At 40.4% G+C, this 12,586-nt stretch overlaps 1 protein-coding gene across 1 annotated transcript in view; it reads right to left on the reverse strand.

Moving 5' to 3' along the window:
* PARVA (parvin alpha) overlaps positions 1-12,586 on the reverse strand; it is a 69,295-nt gene that overhangs the window by 8,699 nt on the left and 48,010 nt on the right. Inside the window, exons 6-12 of the mRNA XM_081927172.1 lie at positions 10,441-10,556; positions 9,596-9,654; positions 8,938-8,957; positions 7,655-7,716; positions 6,626-6,694; positions 2,493-2,594; positions 2,133-2,205 (exon numbers count right to left, since the gene is read on the reverse strand). Of these exons, the coding sequence (XP_081783298.1) occupies positions 2,133-2,205; positions 2,493-2,594; positions 6,626-6,694; positions 7,655-7,716; positions 8,938-8,957; positions 9,596-9,654; positions 10,441-10,556 (501 nt within the window). The remainder of the gene's footprint in view (positions 1-2,132; positions 2,206-2,492; positions 2,595-6,625; positions 6,695-7,654; positions 7,717-8,937; positions 8,958-9,595; positions 9,655-10,440; positions 10,557-12,586) is intronic.

The following is a 12,586-nucleotide window of genomic DNA, read 5'->3' on the forward strand; positions in this document are numbered from 1 at the left end:
TCATTTGTTTATTTATGATTCACTATTTAGGCATGTGTCAAGGTGCTTTGCAAACGTATACGAGAAAACCAGCTAAAATAAATTTAAAATTATTACAAGAAATATTGTATTGTTTTAAAACCTAAGTCTTGTTGGGGGGGGGGAGAACATGTCTTCATTGTTTTTGGGAAATGGGTGCCTTTTTATATCTTAGCAGGAATGCTTCTCCACAGAGCAGGGGCAGCCACTCTAAAGCCTCTTTTCCAAGACCCCCAAACAGATCCTGGAAAATTCCCTGCTCTGAGCATTTCAGGCTTGCGAGTATGAAAAAGAAAAGCACTTCACTGTTCAGTGAAACCCAGTTGTTGCTTCAGGGGGGGAAAACCTGTTGCCTCATTTCAGTTATTTTTCATCCTTAAATACTTTTATAACATCATGCCATTATTTTTAAAACCCATTTATCAAAGCAAGAATTAAATTAAAAAGCTATTTTCTATTCACAGTTAGATTAAGATTCTTTTCAGTCTTCTTATGCTCACTGCAATTTTTAAACATGGGCATTCTGCCCAATGCAGCAACATATAAAACAGATGTGTTTTTCCATTCACATTGAGCAGGAAGTTTCATATTAAGCTTTTCAATAATTGCACATGCAATGTCCTATATATATATATACACACACACACACACACAAGCATGTAAATGAATGCTGAAACATTTGTGTGGTTTGATTTACACCAAGGGGTGGAATCAGCCATCTCTTTGAGCAATAAATACCTGGGAAACTGAAGTGCTATAATGACATTAAATGTCCACGAGGGATGTGGGATCATAGCAATTCTCCATTTTCATTCTGGCTCTAGATTTCCCATGCTATCTCCCCTCACTTTGACTGAGGCCATGTGTTAAAAGTCACTATTAATCTACCTAAGCAATACAGCCTAGAACAACTGCCTCTAAAGTTAATGATCTGTGCTTCTAATATTGTATCATTACACCCACAACGTTTTCAATTTATGCGTCTAAACAACAATATCCTAAGCTACTGAAGTGAAAGAATAAGGTGGTAATGTACCAAAATAAAAATGACTTGGAGACTATGCATTAGAGGTGTGCATTCATTTCCTACAACTTAAAAAAGAAAAATGAATCAAATTGAATGAGTTTCACAGGCATTATGAATTTGTTTCATTTGATTTCATTTACCCTAGCAGCAGCCAAGACAGTTGTTTGGCTGAAAGAAGGGACAGGGAAATGGGAGGGAAATTGGGTATGCATCTGTCGAATGACAGACAGATCTTCTGCTGCCACTAATATTGGTACCTTCATTCCAGTCAACTTGAGATGTTCAGGCCTGCTAATACTTCTTCAAGGGAACAGATACACTAAACATCAGACTGCTAGGTAATATGGTCCCCATAGCCTAAGCAAAGACGTACACAGAGACACAGCTGGTCCTATTTGAAGCCTCACCTATTTTTAGCCTGAGGGTTATAGAACCAAATTAGTCATTTCTGTAACTTTCAGTAGTCTCCTCAAAGTAGAACTTACCTGAATCTTGCCCTGCAGCTTGCACTGAACACCTGAAGCATATGAGAAGTCATTTTATCCCCAAATTATCCCCAGATATTATTCCAAATGCCTTAAATGTTCAATGCAAAAATTGTAATTTGCCCTGAACACCCAACGCAATAATTCGCCTACAGGACCTACAGCAGTGGTTCCCCATTAGCAAAGTACTGAAGACAACCCCCCAAAAAAACCAAGCTATGGAACCTCTTTTTTTTTGGAAAATTTTGATATCTTTATGGTAGTTTTTATGTGAATGGTGCTGCAGTCCCCTGAGGTCCATGAACCACCAACTGGGAACCACTGGCCTATGGAATACAGTGGGTAAAGGGACTCTAGAAGGGTTGGCACTAGTCTCTTCAAGATCTAGGCAGAAGTAGCAAATGTGGTGAGCTCTCCATGTTGTTCAGCTCCAACTCCCTTCCTTCTAGCACAGGGAAATAGGAAGAAACAGTCAATCAATTTAATCCTCAAATAAAAGGTGGAATTCCTTTTCCATGGTCTCTATTGCTTTTAGTACTCAGCCATTCATCCTTATTTAAAGCTGTAAGTTTATAGTCTGTTCTCACTATTCAGAAATATACCTTCTGGCCTTGGTTTTGGTTTTTCAAGCCCTCCATCTTGCATCAGCTCAAACGCAAAGGACACATTGAGTACCTGGTGATTTAATTAAGAGACAGCAATCATTCATAATTCTAGGTTTCTGTGCAGAGCACATAGCAAGGTTCAGTATAATACTCAAGGGCTTGAAGGGAGTAATTTATATGGATAAATCATTTTAAAAGTTAGAAATTTATAAAAAACTGTATATAAAAATAATTACTGAAAGAACTTCCAGGATTAATGTTCAAAAAATCTTCTGCCATATGCTTTCTGGAAAAACATAACATTGGAAACATCAATTCTTCTTTAAATGTAAATACAAATTCCAACAGGAGAATTACCTTTTGTTCAAAACTATCCGGAGTCAAAAAAAAGCTGTGAAGAGGCACAAAGTAACCTTCAAGAAGACCCATCAAGAGCACCAGGTACACTCCATCTGCAAACTTTAAGACGGCATATTTTTTTCAGCAACATTTCTCAAACAGTAATCTCACAGTTGTAATCAAGATAGAAACTGTCCAATTTTGAACAAACAACCAGAAGTTGCACAGAAAGAACCCCTATTAATAATGGCAGAAGTTGAGCACAGAGCAAGTGTTTAGAAGAATTAAGGTGCCAGAACAAAGACACCTTGTGGCATGATAAAGATCTGATCTACATGACTGCTTTGCATTTTTAGCAAGAGGAGGCTGTTTCATCTGCACATCTTACATATAATTTACTAGCCTGTATAGAAAAATCCTAGAGAAAGATGTAAACCATCAAATACCTTGAGACAAATTTAGCACCTTGGGCAAGGTACAAGATGAATTTATTTACATTTTTATCTTGCCCTTTCTCTAAGGAGAATATACTTGCCATCCCTGCACCCTCATGAAGTCAGGAGTTGCTGGCTTATTGTGGTTTAACATAAAGAAACTGGATTACACCGCCCCATTATCCCTCCTTTGCTCCTTCCATGGAGCCATAATTAAGCCTGTATCCCATAATGTCTGAAGCTAGGAACCTAGTTTGGGCCTCCTTAACAAGCCAGGATCACTAGCCAGCCTTAAACCATAACTTATTGTTGACTCACAACTGTTGTATTGTTAATGAGAAGCAAAGCAGGATTCCAAATTTGGATGTTGTGGGAGCCCAAGCTTAATTGTGGCTTCCTGCTTGCATCAAGGTAAAACTAAAGAAGGGAGGACCAGGAAGCGGGCGCCAGAATGTTTTTCATTGATGAAAAAGCATCAGCCTTGACTTACCATGGAACATGAACGCAGCTACTGTTAGCCCTGTCAGTATTGTTGGGGAAAACAATCTCCCCCCAGAGTTTTGTGTATGTGTCTGTGTGTCAGGCTCAACCCATAGCTATATATTTTACAATGTATTATGTATTAAACAATGGATATGTTCAAAAGAAGTATTTTCTCTGAAAGTGAGAAGCAACTTCAGGGTTATAATAAAGCTCATGTGGTTTAGCACACAGATTTTTAAACAATACATATTTAGTTAGTAAGAACTCCTCCCCACAAAGCAGGTATGATGTTTAAAAGGACTAGAAGAATGTCAAGGATAACTTTCTTAAGAAGTTCTTTCTTCCACTTGCTTTAAAAATGAGATCCCATACTGCGCAAATCCTGAGGGGCTTTTGTTTTCTTTTTTGAAAGCTCAGCATTATTCCCTTCATTTTTTCATCCTAAATAAACAGATGAATAGGTATTGTTCCTGAACCTGATCTAAGAGTAGACATGAGAGTCTTCCCTATGATTTAAAAGGAAATAGCTGTAGAAAAAAATGTGTCTGCTTAGAATGAGCTGGTTTGGACGTCGGGACAAATCATAGTTTATTGTGAAAGAAGCAAGCCACAGCAAACCTCAGGCTCATCCTGAGTTCTGTTTTGCAATTGAACCACAGTTTAGTGTTAGGTCTGAATCTTAAACGGCTGTTGATTTTAACTAGGATTTGACCTGGCAACGTGTGAATGTTAATCTTAGCATCACATAACTGTTGCTAATGCCTACTGTCAACAGTAGATCTTCCTTCTCTCAAATCCTGATTATTTCTTTCCTCTGCAGCAGATAGTATTTCATTTTAAACCCCAGTTATTTGAATCACTGCCTTTCATATGCTACTGACCCTTCTCTTAGCCTCTGGCAGTGCAATCAACCTCTCAATATGGTGAATGCCAGTTTCAACGGCATATTTTGGGGAATTTCCAACATATTCGGAGCCAGAGTTCTTCCCTCAAGAAAACAATGAGATACATAAACCACCAAAACAAAGACTACCCTTTAATACCCCAGTGACATAATCCTTCTCAATATCTTACTATTCACTTCTTCCAAATTCATAGAAATGACTTCATACTCAGGGAAAAGGCAACTCAATTCCTGCCAATGCTTTCCTTCTACTCCAGCAACAACCGGCTCTCCTGCAGATTATTTTGTGACGGCATAGAGGGGCTCAGTAAACACAGGAAAAACTGTGATGGATGGCATTCAACCTGTGGGCTTTCCACGGACTTCCCCAGTTATATTCAGGAGAAAGAGCAGTTCTACCTTCTCTTTCGGTGTGTATTCATGAATGCCTTCATTTGAGGTTTTCAGACAATGACTGGATGGCCATCTGTCAGGGATTCTTTAGCTGTGGTTCCTTCATGGCAGGGGGTGAAGCAGGTAAAGCTCAATGTCCCTTCCAACTCTACAATTCTATTATTCCAGCTCTTTCTGACCTTGGAGGAACCGGCTACCTATGGCAATTACCTCTCTGATGTGGCTCCATCCATGGTAGTCTGTATAATTGGGAGGCTTACAGACCAACTGGCTAGTAAGTACCTTTTGTGCAAAAATAAGTAGTTTCACAGCTGCTGTGGAAAATGGAAGAAGGTGTATAAACAAGCTGCTCTCCACCTCCAACACCCTCCACTCCCATGAAAAACCATGCTCTTTTGCAAGCTACATTCCCGTGTGAAACATCTAATTTTAGAACTTGCAAAGAGAAAATAAAAGGCAGATTGCTCCTCAATGCCCGGCACTGGTAGATGTTTTCTCAATGGGAGCTAATGATTAGGAAACAGCTGGAGAACTTTCTTAAGTGCCTTGAATGGGAGAGATTACTTTGGAATGTCTGGAATGTGAAAACTATGAGTGCTTGGGAGAGGCAACACAACTCCCCACCCCCACTCCAAAGGCATATGAAATATCTGTATACGAAGAAGCAGAATTATTTAGACACACTGACACAGGAGCAAGGACAGAGCAGAGAATAAGCCATGGGGGAGGAAGCATATTCAGGTAAGGGGTGCTTCTCTATGGGGGCTGATGTGAGGGAGCAGACTGCGGCTTTGTAGGAGTGTATGCTGCTGGCTTCCACCTGTACATGGAGAAGGAGCACAGCTTAGTGGTGGAGCTCATGCTCTGTATGCAATCCCCAGCAGCTCCAGGTAGGGCTAGGAATGTTCCTTGTCTCAAACTCTGAAAGCCACTGCCTGTCAGTTTTGCTGCTACTGAGCTAGATGGGACACTGGTCTGGCTCAGTATCAGGGGCTCTCTGGGTCCCCACTCTACTCCAATGTTTGTAAATAAACAAAATATTACAAAATGCCACATGCTTCCAGTGACCCTTCCTCTGAAGGAAACTGAAACCCAAGTTGTGTTGCCCCAGAGCTATTCAGGGAAGCAGGAAGTGTAACACAATGTACATATTTTTCAGAGGGGTAGCTATACTTATCTGTTGTGGTGGGGGAAAACCCCCACAAATAATATTGTGGAACCGTGCAGAATGACAAATGTGTTGTGACACAAGCAAGTTTTCCCCAACTGGTGCCCTTCTGTTGTTGGCCATGCTAGCTAGCGATGATGCAACTTGCAGTCCATAACATTTAGCATTCCTCACTGGTGAATGCTATCACAAGCTTCCATGGACCAGACCCCACTTCATCAGATGCACGAAGTGTAATCTTCTGTGGCATATACAGGGTTTGGAGAAATGAATTGTGAGTGTTGGTTTGGATATAACACTAAGCCAGCCACTTTGTGGTCTGTTTCCCTGTTCAACTAAACCTAGGTTTAGCATTATGTGTGAATGTACTCGGTGTGTGAACTTGCACACAAATGGAACGAGGGGGAAGGGCAAGATAAAACAATGTATTTTCTCCTTTCTAGCGTACTGGACCTATACACAGAAATGGTTCCAGCTGACCCACTCAACCTAGTTAGTTGGATTCTTGTTTTCTCACAGCAAGCATAATAACTTGCATTCTGGGTTACCCACAGCTTGTGCCTATCAGCACCCATGGTTACAAATGGCAAATACATTTCTCTGTGTTAACTTGCATATGTTAGCCAAGCGAAGTCTGTTTTTTTAAAAAACTAACTAAAACTCAAAACAACTTGGCAATAGCTTGACACAGGCTAAACAAAATAAACTGGGGATATACAAACAACACAGGAAATGGCTTCTTGCTTCTAACACAATTATATAATCCTACCTGGGTTTCCAGTTCTGTAACTTCCAAATTCAGCTTATTCAGGTGTTTATTCACAAATGTTATGAGAGTCTGAAAATTAAGAGCATACGTAGCTGCTTTTAGATCAGCAAAATTTAATTGTTTAAAAGTATGCTTAAGTTAACATGTAGAAATGCTAACCTAAAGTTCATAATTTTATAAATTTAATTTCTTAACTTGTCAGTTTATAAGAGACAGGCTTTAAGTTTTAAATATTTTATGGTTTTATCCATTGGTCAAAAATCCAACTTTGTCAAGCCCCATCACAAACAATGAAGAAATAATAAACACATACTGTTCATCACTTTAAAAGCTATATGAGTTATTGCTGCAGCGGTATGATGGAAGAGTAGAGAAAATAGCACTGGAGCCAAGAGGTAAGTTGATATAAAATGGCATGCCACTGTTCTTTTCAAGGAAGCCCTGCTGATCTATATCAGCTGGAGATCATATTGCAAAATTCTATAAAATAGAAATTCCTCTATCTGACTTTTATAGTGCCAAGTCTATAAAATGTTGAGAAAGTATATATAATGTTGAGAAAAACTTCCAGATATTGACACTGCCAAGGACAAAGATTTTCATTAAAGCAGGAAAATGGGTGCACCATTCCAGGACTTAATAAAGGTTTTATATTTGTGCCATTTTGCAATTGCTAATATTCATAGAGCTCTATCAGATGTACTTGGGCTGTATCGCATACTAAAATAGACAAGCAGGCTTATGACCCAAGGAGCTTGTATATCTGAACTTCTGAACCCCTCCTCTCTGAATGTGTTCTAATGGTACTTCCTGAGGAAGGTGCGGTACGTGGGCAGTGCATGAACTACATAGGAAAACACATTTGAGACTGCTCCAAACCCTCCAAAATGGCAAGAATGCTTCCTTGGGTCTTATGGTGAACAACTGGGGAGTTCCTCTTATGCATCAAGACAGAGATATGAGATGAAAGCTACTCAGATTAAGCTAGCTTGCTCAATATCTACCTAAGTAGGAAAGAAAATTTCCAACCTTTTTCACAACATTGAGTTTGTCTGGAGCGTGGTCAAACAGTGTGTCAAATGCATCCCTTTCTGAAACACACGTAATAACAACAAGCTATTAGATAATGCAGCATTGTAGGATGATAATTCCAGGGCTGGAAGGCCTCAAGTGCTATTGAGACTTACTGTGTCTGAGATAGTTATACTGAAATCATCCTTTACCTTGGTTTACCAAATTCACATCCAAGCTAACCTATTGTAACATGGGTTTATTTCTAAGTATAGTACACATGGAGCAGATTATCAGGAAGGAAAGTCTGTACTGGAAGATCACAAGACCATTATCAAAATCTTAAACAACCCTTTATTTGAGTGTCTGAAATACTTTTCTTAATGTGCTATAAAAATATTGACATGCAAGAATGTGTCGTGTTAGTGTACTCGAAGAAACTACACTACTAGGTAAAATTATCTGCTTTCAAGGCAAACATCGACACGTCACAAAAAAATAGGATTCCCAATTTCAGTTTGGCGTCCTTTGGCAATTAAAACTGCCTATGCATATACTAAGAACAGATCTCCCAAAATTATGGGGCTTGTGGCTTGTGAGGAAGATACTGCGGATCGCACCCAGGATCACTGTGTTTGGGACAGTGGAGCATATGTTGGGGGGGAGGGGGAGCACAAAGTAGTGTTGATTTAGGAAATATAGTAAAGGTAAAGGTAAAGGTACCCCTGCCCGTACGGGCCAGTCTTGACAGACTCTGGGGTTGTGCACCCATCTCACTTAAGAGGCCAGGGGCCAGCGCTGTCCGGAGACACTTCCGGGTCACGTGGCCAGCGTGACATCGCTACTCTGGCGAGCCAGAGCCGCACACGGAAACGCCGTTTACCTTCCCGCTTGGTAAGCGGTCCCTATTTATCTACTTGCACCCGGAGGTGCTTTCGAACTGCTAGGTTGGCAGGCGCTGGGACCGAGCAGCGGGAGCGCACCCCGCCACAGGGATTCGAACCGCCGACCTTTCGATCGGCAAATCCTAGGCGCTGAGGCTTTAACCCACAGCGCCACCTGCGTCCCTTAGGAAATATATACTATTCTCAATCTCCAACCCGCCCCCTCCTGCCCCAGTTTGGAATACAGACTTATTGGTTTACAGCACTAAGATTTACACACCAACCAAGACAACTAGGAACAATGACAACTATGGACTATGTACAGCTGGTTTTGAACAAAACAAGCAGCTGCAGCAGAATTAAGCGAAGTACACTTTAGAAACCTTTGGAAAATGCTAGGAATCAAATGAGACTTACCATGCCGTCCTGACAATGCCCTGTAGAAAGCGAAATAATGCAATTATACGTGTACACACACTTACAGTAATTTAATATATTTCTTTCAGTGCAGAGAGAAAACTGTATATATGGAGTAAATATGCATCTGGTCATATGTATGACTTTGTATTCATAGCAACTGAGGAATAGCCCCACAGGCTTTTCAATAATACTGTATTATGTCCACCGACTTGAATTAAACTGAGCATTTCAGCAATATCACAAACTTCCTTGGGTGAAGGCTATTTAAGGAAGGAAAACTGATGATTCAAACTTTTTTTCTCTCTACCATTGAAATGTTGGGGAGGCAATCTATTTGTATGCTTCTTTTCTGAAGTGGAAATAATAAAACTTGGGATGTGGAAAAACAACAACCTTAAAATACATATAACCAGGAACATTTCTGTTAAGAAATAACTACTTGAGTATGCAAACTGCTATATCGGCAGCAATTTTACATTTTCAGTTGCCGCCCTTTCCACATTGTTTACATTATCTGTTGTGGAACCCTTCTTAACAGTTAAGTTATAAGCCATGTCCGAAGCAGTCCTCTCTTAGAATCCCCAGGAATGAAGGTTAAATGTTAGCAAATTATTGAATTTCCAAAGCAGATCAAACAACAGGAATGTTGACATACTCAGTGTTACCAGTTATTTCCTCTTGGATCTGACGGGACTGGAGGATTCCTTCTCGTTTCTGGGGGGGTGAGGGGAAATGATTGATCATTTAATATTTTCAACACCAATATTTATTGATTTTGTGTGTGTGTGTGTGTGTGTGTGTGTGTGTACACACAGAGGGATATATATATTCATACACACTTACATATATGCACACATACACACATGAACATACTCTGTGTAAAATAACTACAAAACATGAATGCCATTAAATAGACAACATAAATATAAAACAACTCCCCTCCAAAATTACATCATTTCTATTTGTGTACAATCTAAGAGACTTTGTATGTTGCCTAAAAGGCACCTGTCCTGTGTGCAAACAAACAGGAAGGAATGCCTCCTGTGACAGAAAAATTATCTGGAAATCGCAGGTAAGATTACTGACAGCCATTTACCAACCTTATGGGGAAAGTGATTAAATTAGATTAGATTGGAATATCTTGAGCAGATTTGTGGGGTACACAGTGGGCTGGAAGGGCAGAAGAAGAAGGAGAAGCCCACTCATCTTATGCTGTATCTCAGCCGTTCACTTCAGAGATCACTGTATGATACCTGTACACTTACATTCTGAGCTAAAATTATATTTGACATGCTTCACATATTGATGTTACAAGTGGTCTGTTGTGCCTTCAAAGAAGGACAATGCAATGCTTAGCTGTGCCTAAGGAAATGCTTGTCCTCCTGACTATTTGTGTTGGCCAGAACTAATACATACCAACACATACGTGTTAAAAGTTACTGCATTTCTTGAAATAACTGTGTAAAAACAAAGATCTTTTAAAAATACAATCATCCCTACCTGGACAACAACAACTTGAATAGACACATGATCTGGCAGTCTGATTGGGGCTCGAAAGTACTGTGATAACGCAACCAAAAGGTGCAGTATTGCAACAAGACTTTTAGCATGGACAGCTGAAATAGATTAAGAAGTCAAATTCTGTAAGGCAAACTAAAACAAATATTTATTTTAACATGCAGTGCCCCCTTCCTTAACTATGTGGGATATTTTATCCTTTGGTGTTGCTGCCCGCCAGAGATTGCTGAAAGAGTATTTTCTTCTAACTCCTTCTCTTTCCTGCCATAAATCAACTGGTTCTATGAAAACAACTAAATCAAAAATACTCCTCAGGTAAGATTTCGTTGCGTGCCTGGATCCCACTGGCTTGAAGATGGAAATCTAAGCTTGATTCAAAACACAGATTTTATTATGCCGCTATATTAAGTGCTATCTATGCACTCCCAGCGTCGTGCCTTTATCTTCCCTATTCCTGTGTCGATTTATGAACTATCAGAAGAATATTTTTGTATTCATAACATGCACTTAATTCATTTTTAAGTGTCACAATGTCTGCAGGAAGATGAATGAGCCCATTTAGCTTGTACCCTTGAGCAATAACTTACTAAACTGGATGACTCAAACATTCTTCATGAACTTGTTAAGTGTTCTTGTTATTATAGTTTATTCACAGCAGGATTTGTATGCATAGTTAGCACTAACAAGACGGAAAGGTATCAAAAGGCTTACTGCAGGAAACTTTTAATCTGTGAACAAACCCCAAGCTTCAAAGGTAATGATATACAACTGTATTATATTATTGTTTTCCTGGGTTTGCATTATCACCAAATTCTCAGGCAATGTCCTATAAACATAATATTCTAGGTATCTTATTAACCACACACTTTTAGGTTGGCCACAGGTTTCTAAATAAAGCAGAAAAATAACCAGTGAGATCTTCTCCTGGATTTATCAGTTTTTGTGCAGAGGTTTCTCTGCAGAACTACCACTCAGTGTATTCCAAGTGACAAACTTTGCAGGCAAGGAGCAGGGCAAAGATAAAAAGGATACAAGTTTAAAACAAACAATTCACCCAATGTCAAAATAATTATTTGTATATATATATATATTGGTTCTAGCCAGAAAAAAGTCTGCATACACAGGCTGTAATCCATCACATTTCAGCCCTGTTCCCTTCAAATATATTTTAGCTGAATACCACCTCAATGTTCCTTAAGATCATGTGTGGTGTATTGCCTTAAGTATTGGGCTTGAACCGGGGAAATGAGGGCCCATTCCCAGCTAAGAAGCTTTATGGGAATGTGGTATTTCCACCTTACGTAGCTCCATGGGCTGCTGAAAGGCAAGATAAGGGATGTCCCAATGTACACAGTTCAAAGTTCTTTGGACCAACTCTGGGAAACCAAGTGAGCCAGTGTGGTGTAGTGGTTAAGAGCAGTGGATTTGTAATCTGGTGAACTGGGTTCGATTCCCCATTCTTCCACATACAGCTGCTGGGTAACCTTGGGCTAGTCACACTTCTCTGAAGTCTCTCAGCCTCACTCACCTCACAGAGTGTTTGTTGTGAGGGAGGAAGGGAAAGGAGATTTTAACCGCTTTGAGACTTCCTTAGGGTAGTGATAAAGCGGAATATCAAATCCAAACTCTAAACTCTCTCTAAATCCAATGGAATAAATGCAGGGCCGGCTCAGGATTTAGGAGGCTGCTGGCAAGATTTGCTCCAGTCACAGTGCTTCCCTTGCCCCCAGATGCTGCCATATGCAGAGCTGTTCCTATTTCTGCTCCACTGCCCAGAGGCAACTGATGCTGCACTTCCTTGTTGCTAATCACTTGCCAGGAAACAGGAGAAACTGTTGCTCCTGGCAAGTGGCATCACTCATTCACTTGCCTTCCTGAGGGGCAGGAGTCATAAAGAAGTAGCAGAGAGCAACAGCTGCTGCCTGGAGGGGACAGAGGGCAAGCAACTGCTGCTCTCTGCTGCCACCAGTGCAGACAGGCAAGGAGAAGGAAGAGCCATGTCCTAGCCCTCTCCTCCTGTGCTGTACAGAGAGGAGGAGGAGGAGGTGGCACATGGAACAGAGGAGTGCTGAGGCTATGGGAGCTACTGGTTCCTCTTTAGCCAGGCCTTTGGCTGACTGACATCTAA

This window comes from Podarcis melisellensis (assembly GCF_964234715.1).
Source record: "Podarcis melisellensis genome assembly, chromosome: 1".
NCBI classification, from domain to species: domain Eukaryota; kingdom Metazoa; phylum Chordata; class Lepidosauria; order Squamata; family Lacertidae; genus Podarcis; species Podarcis melisellensis.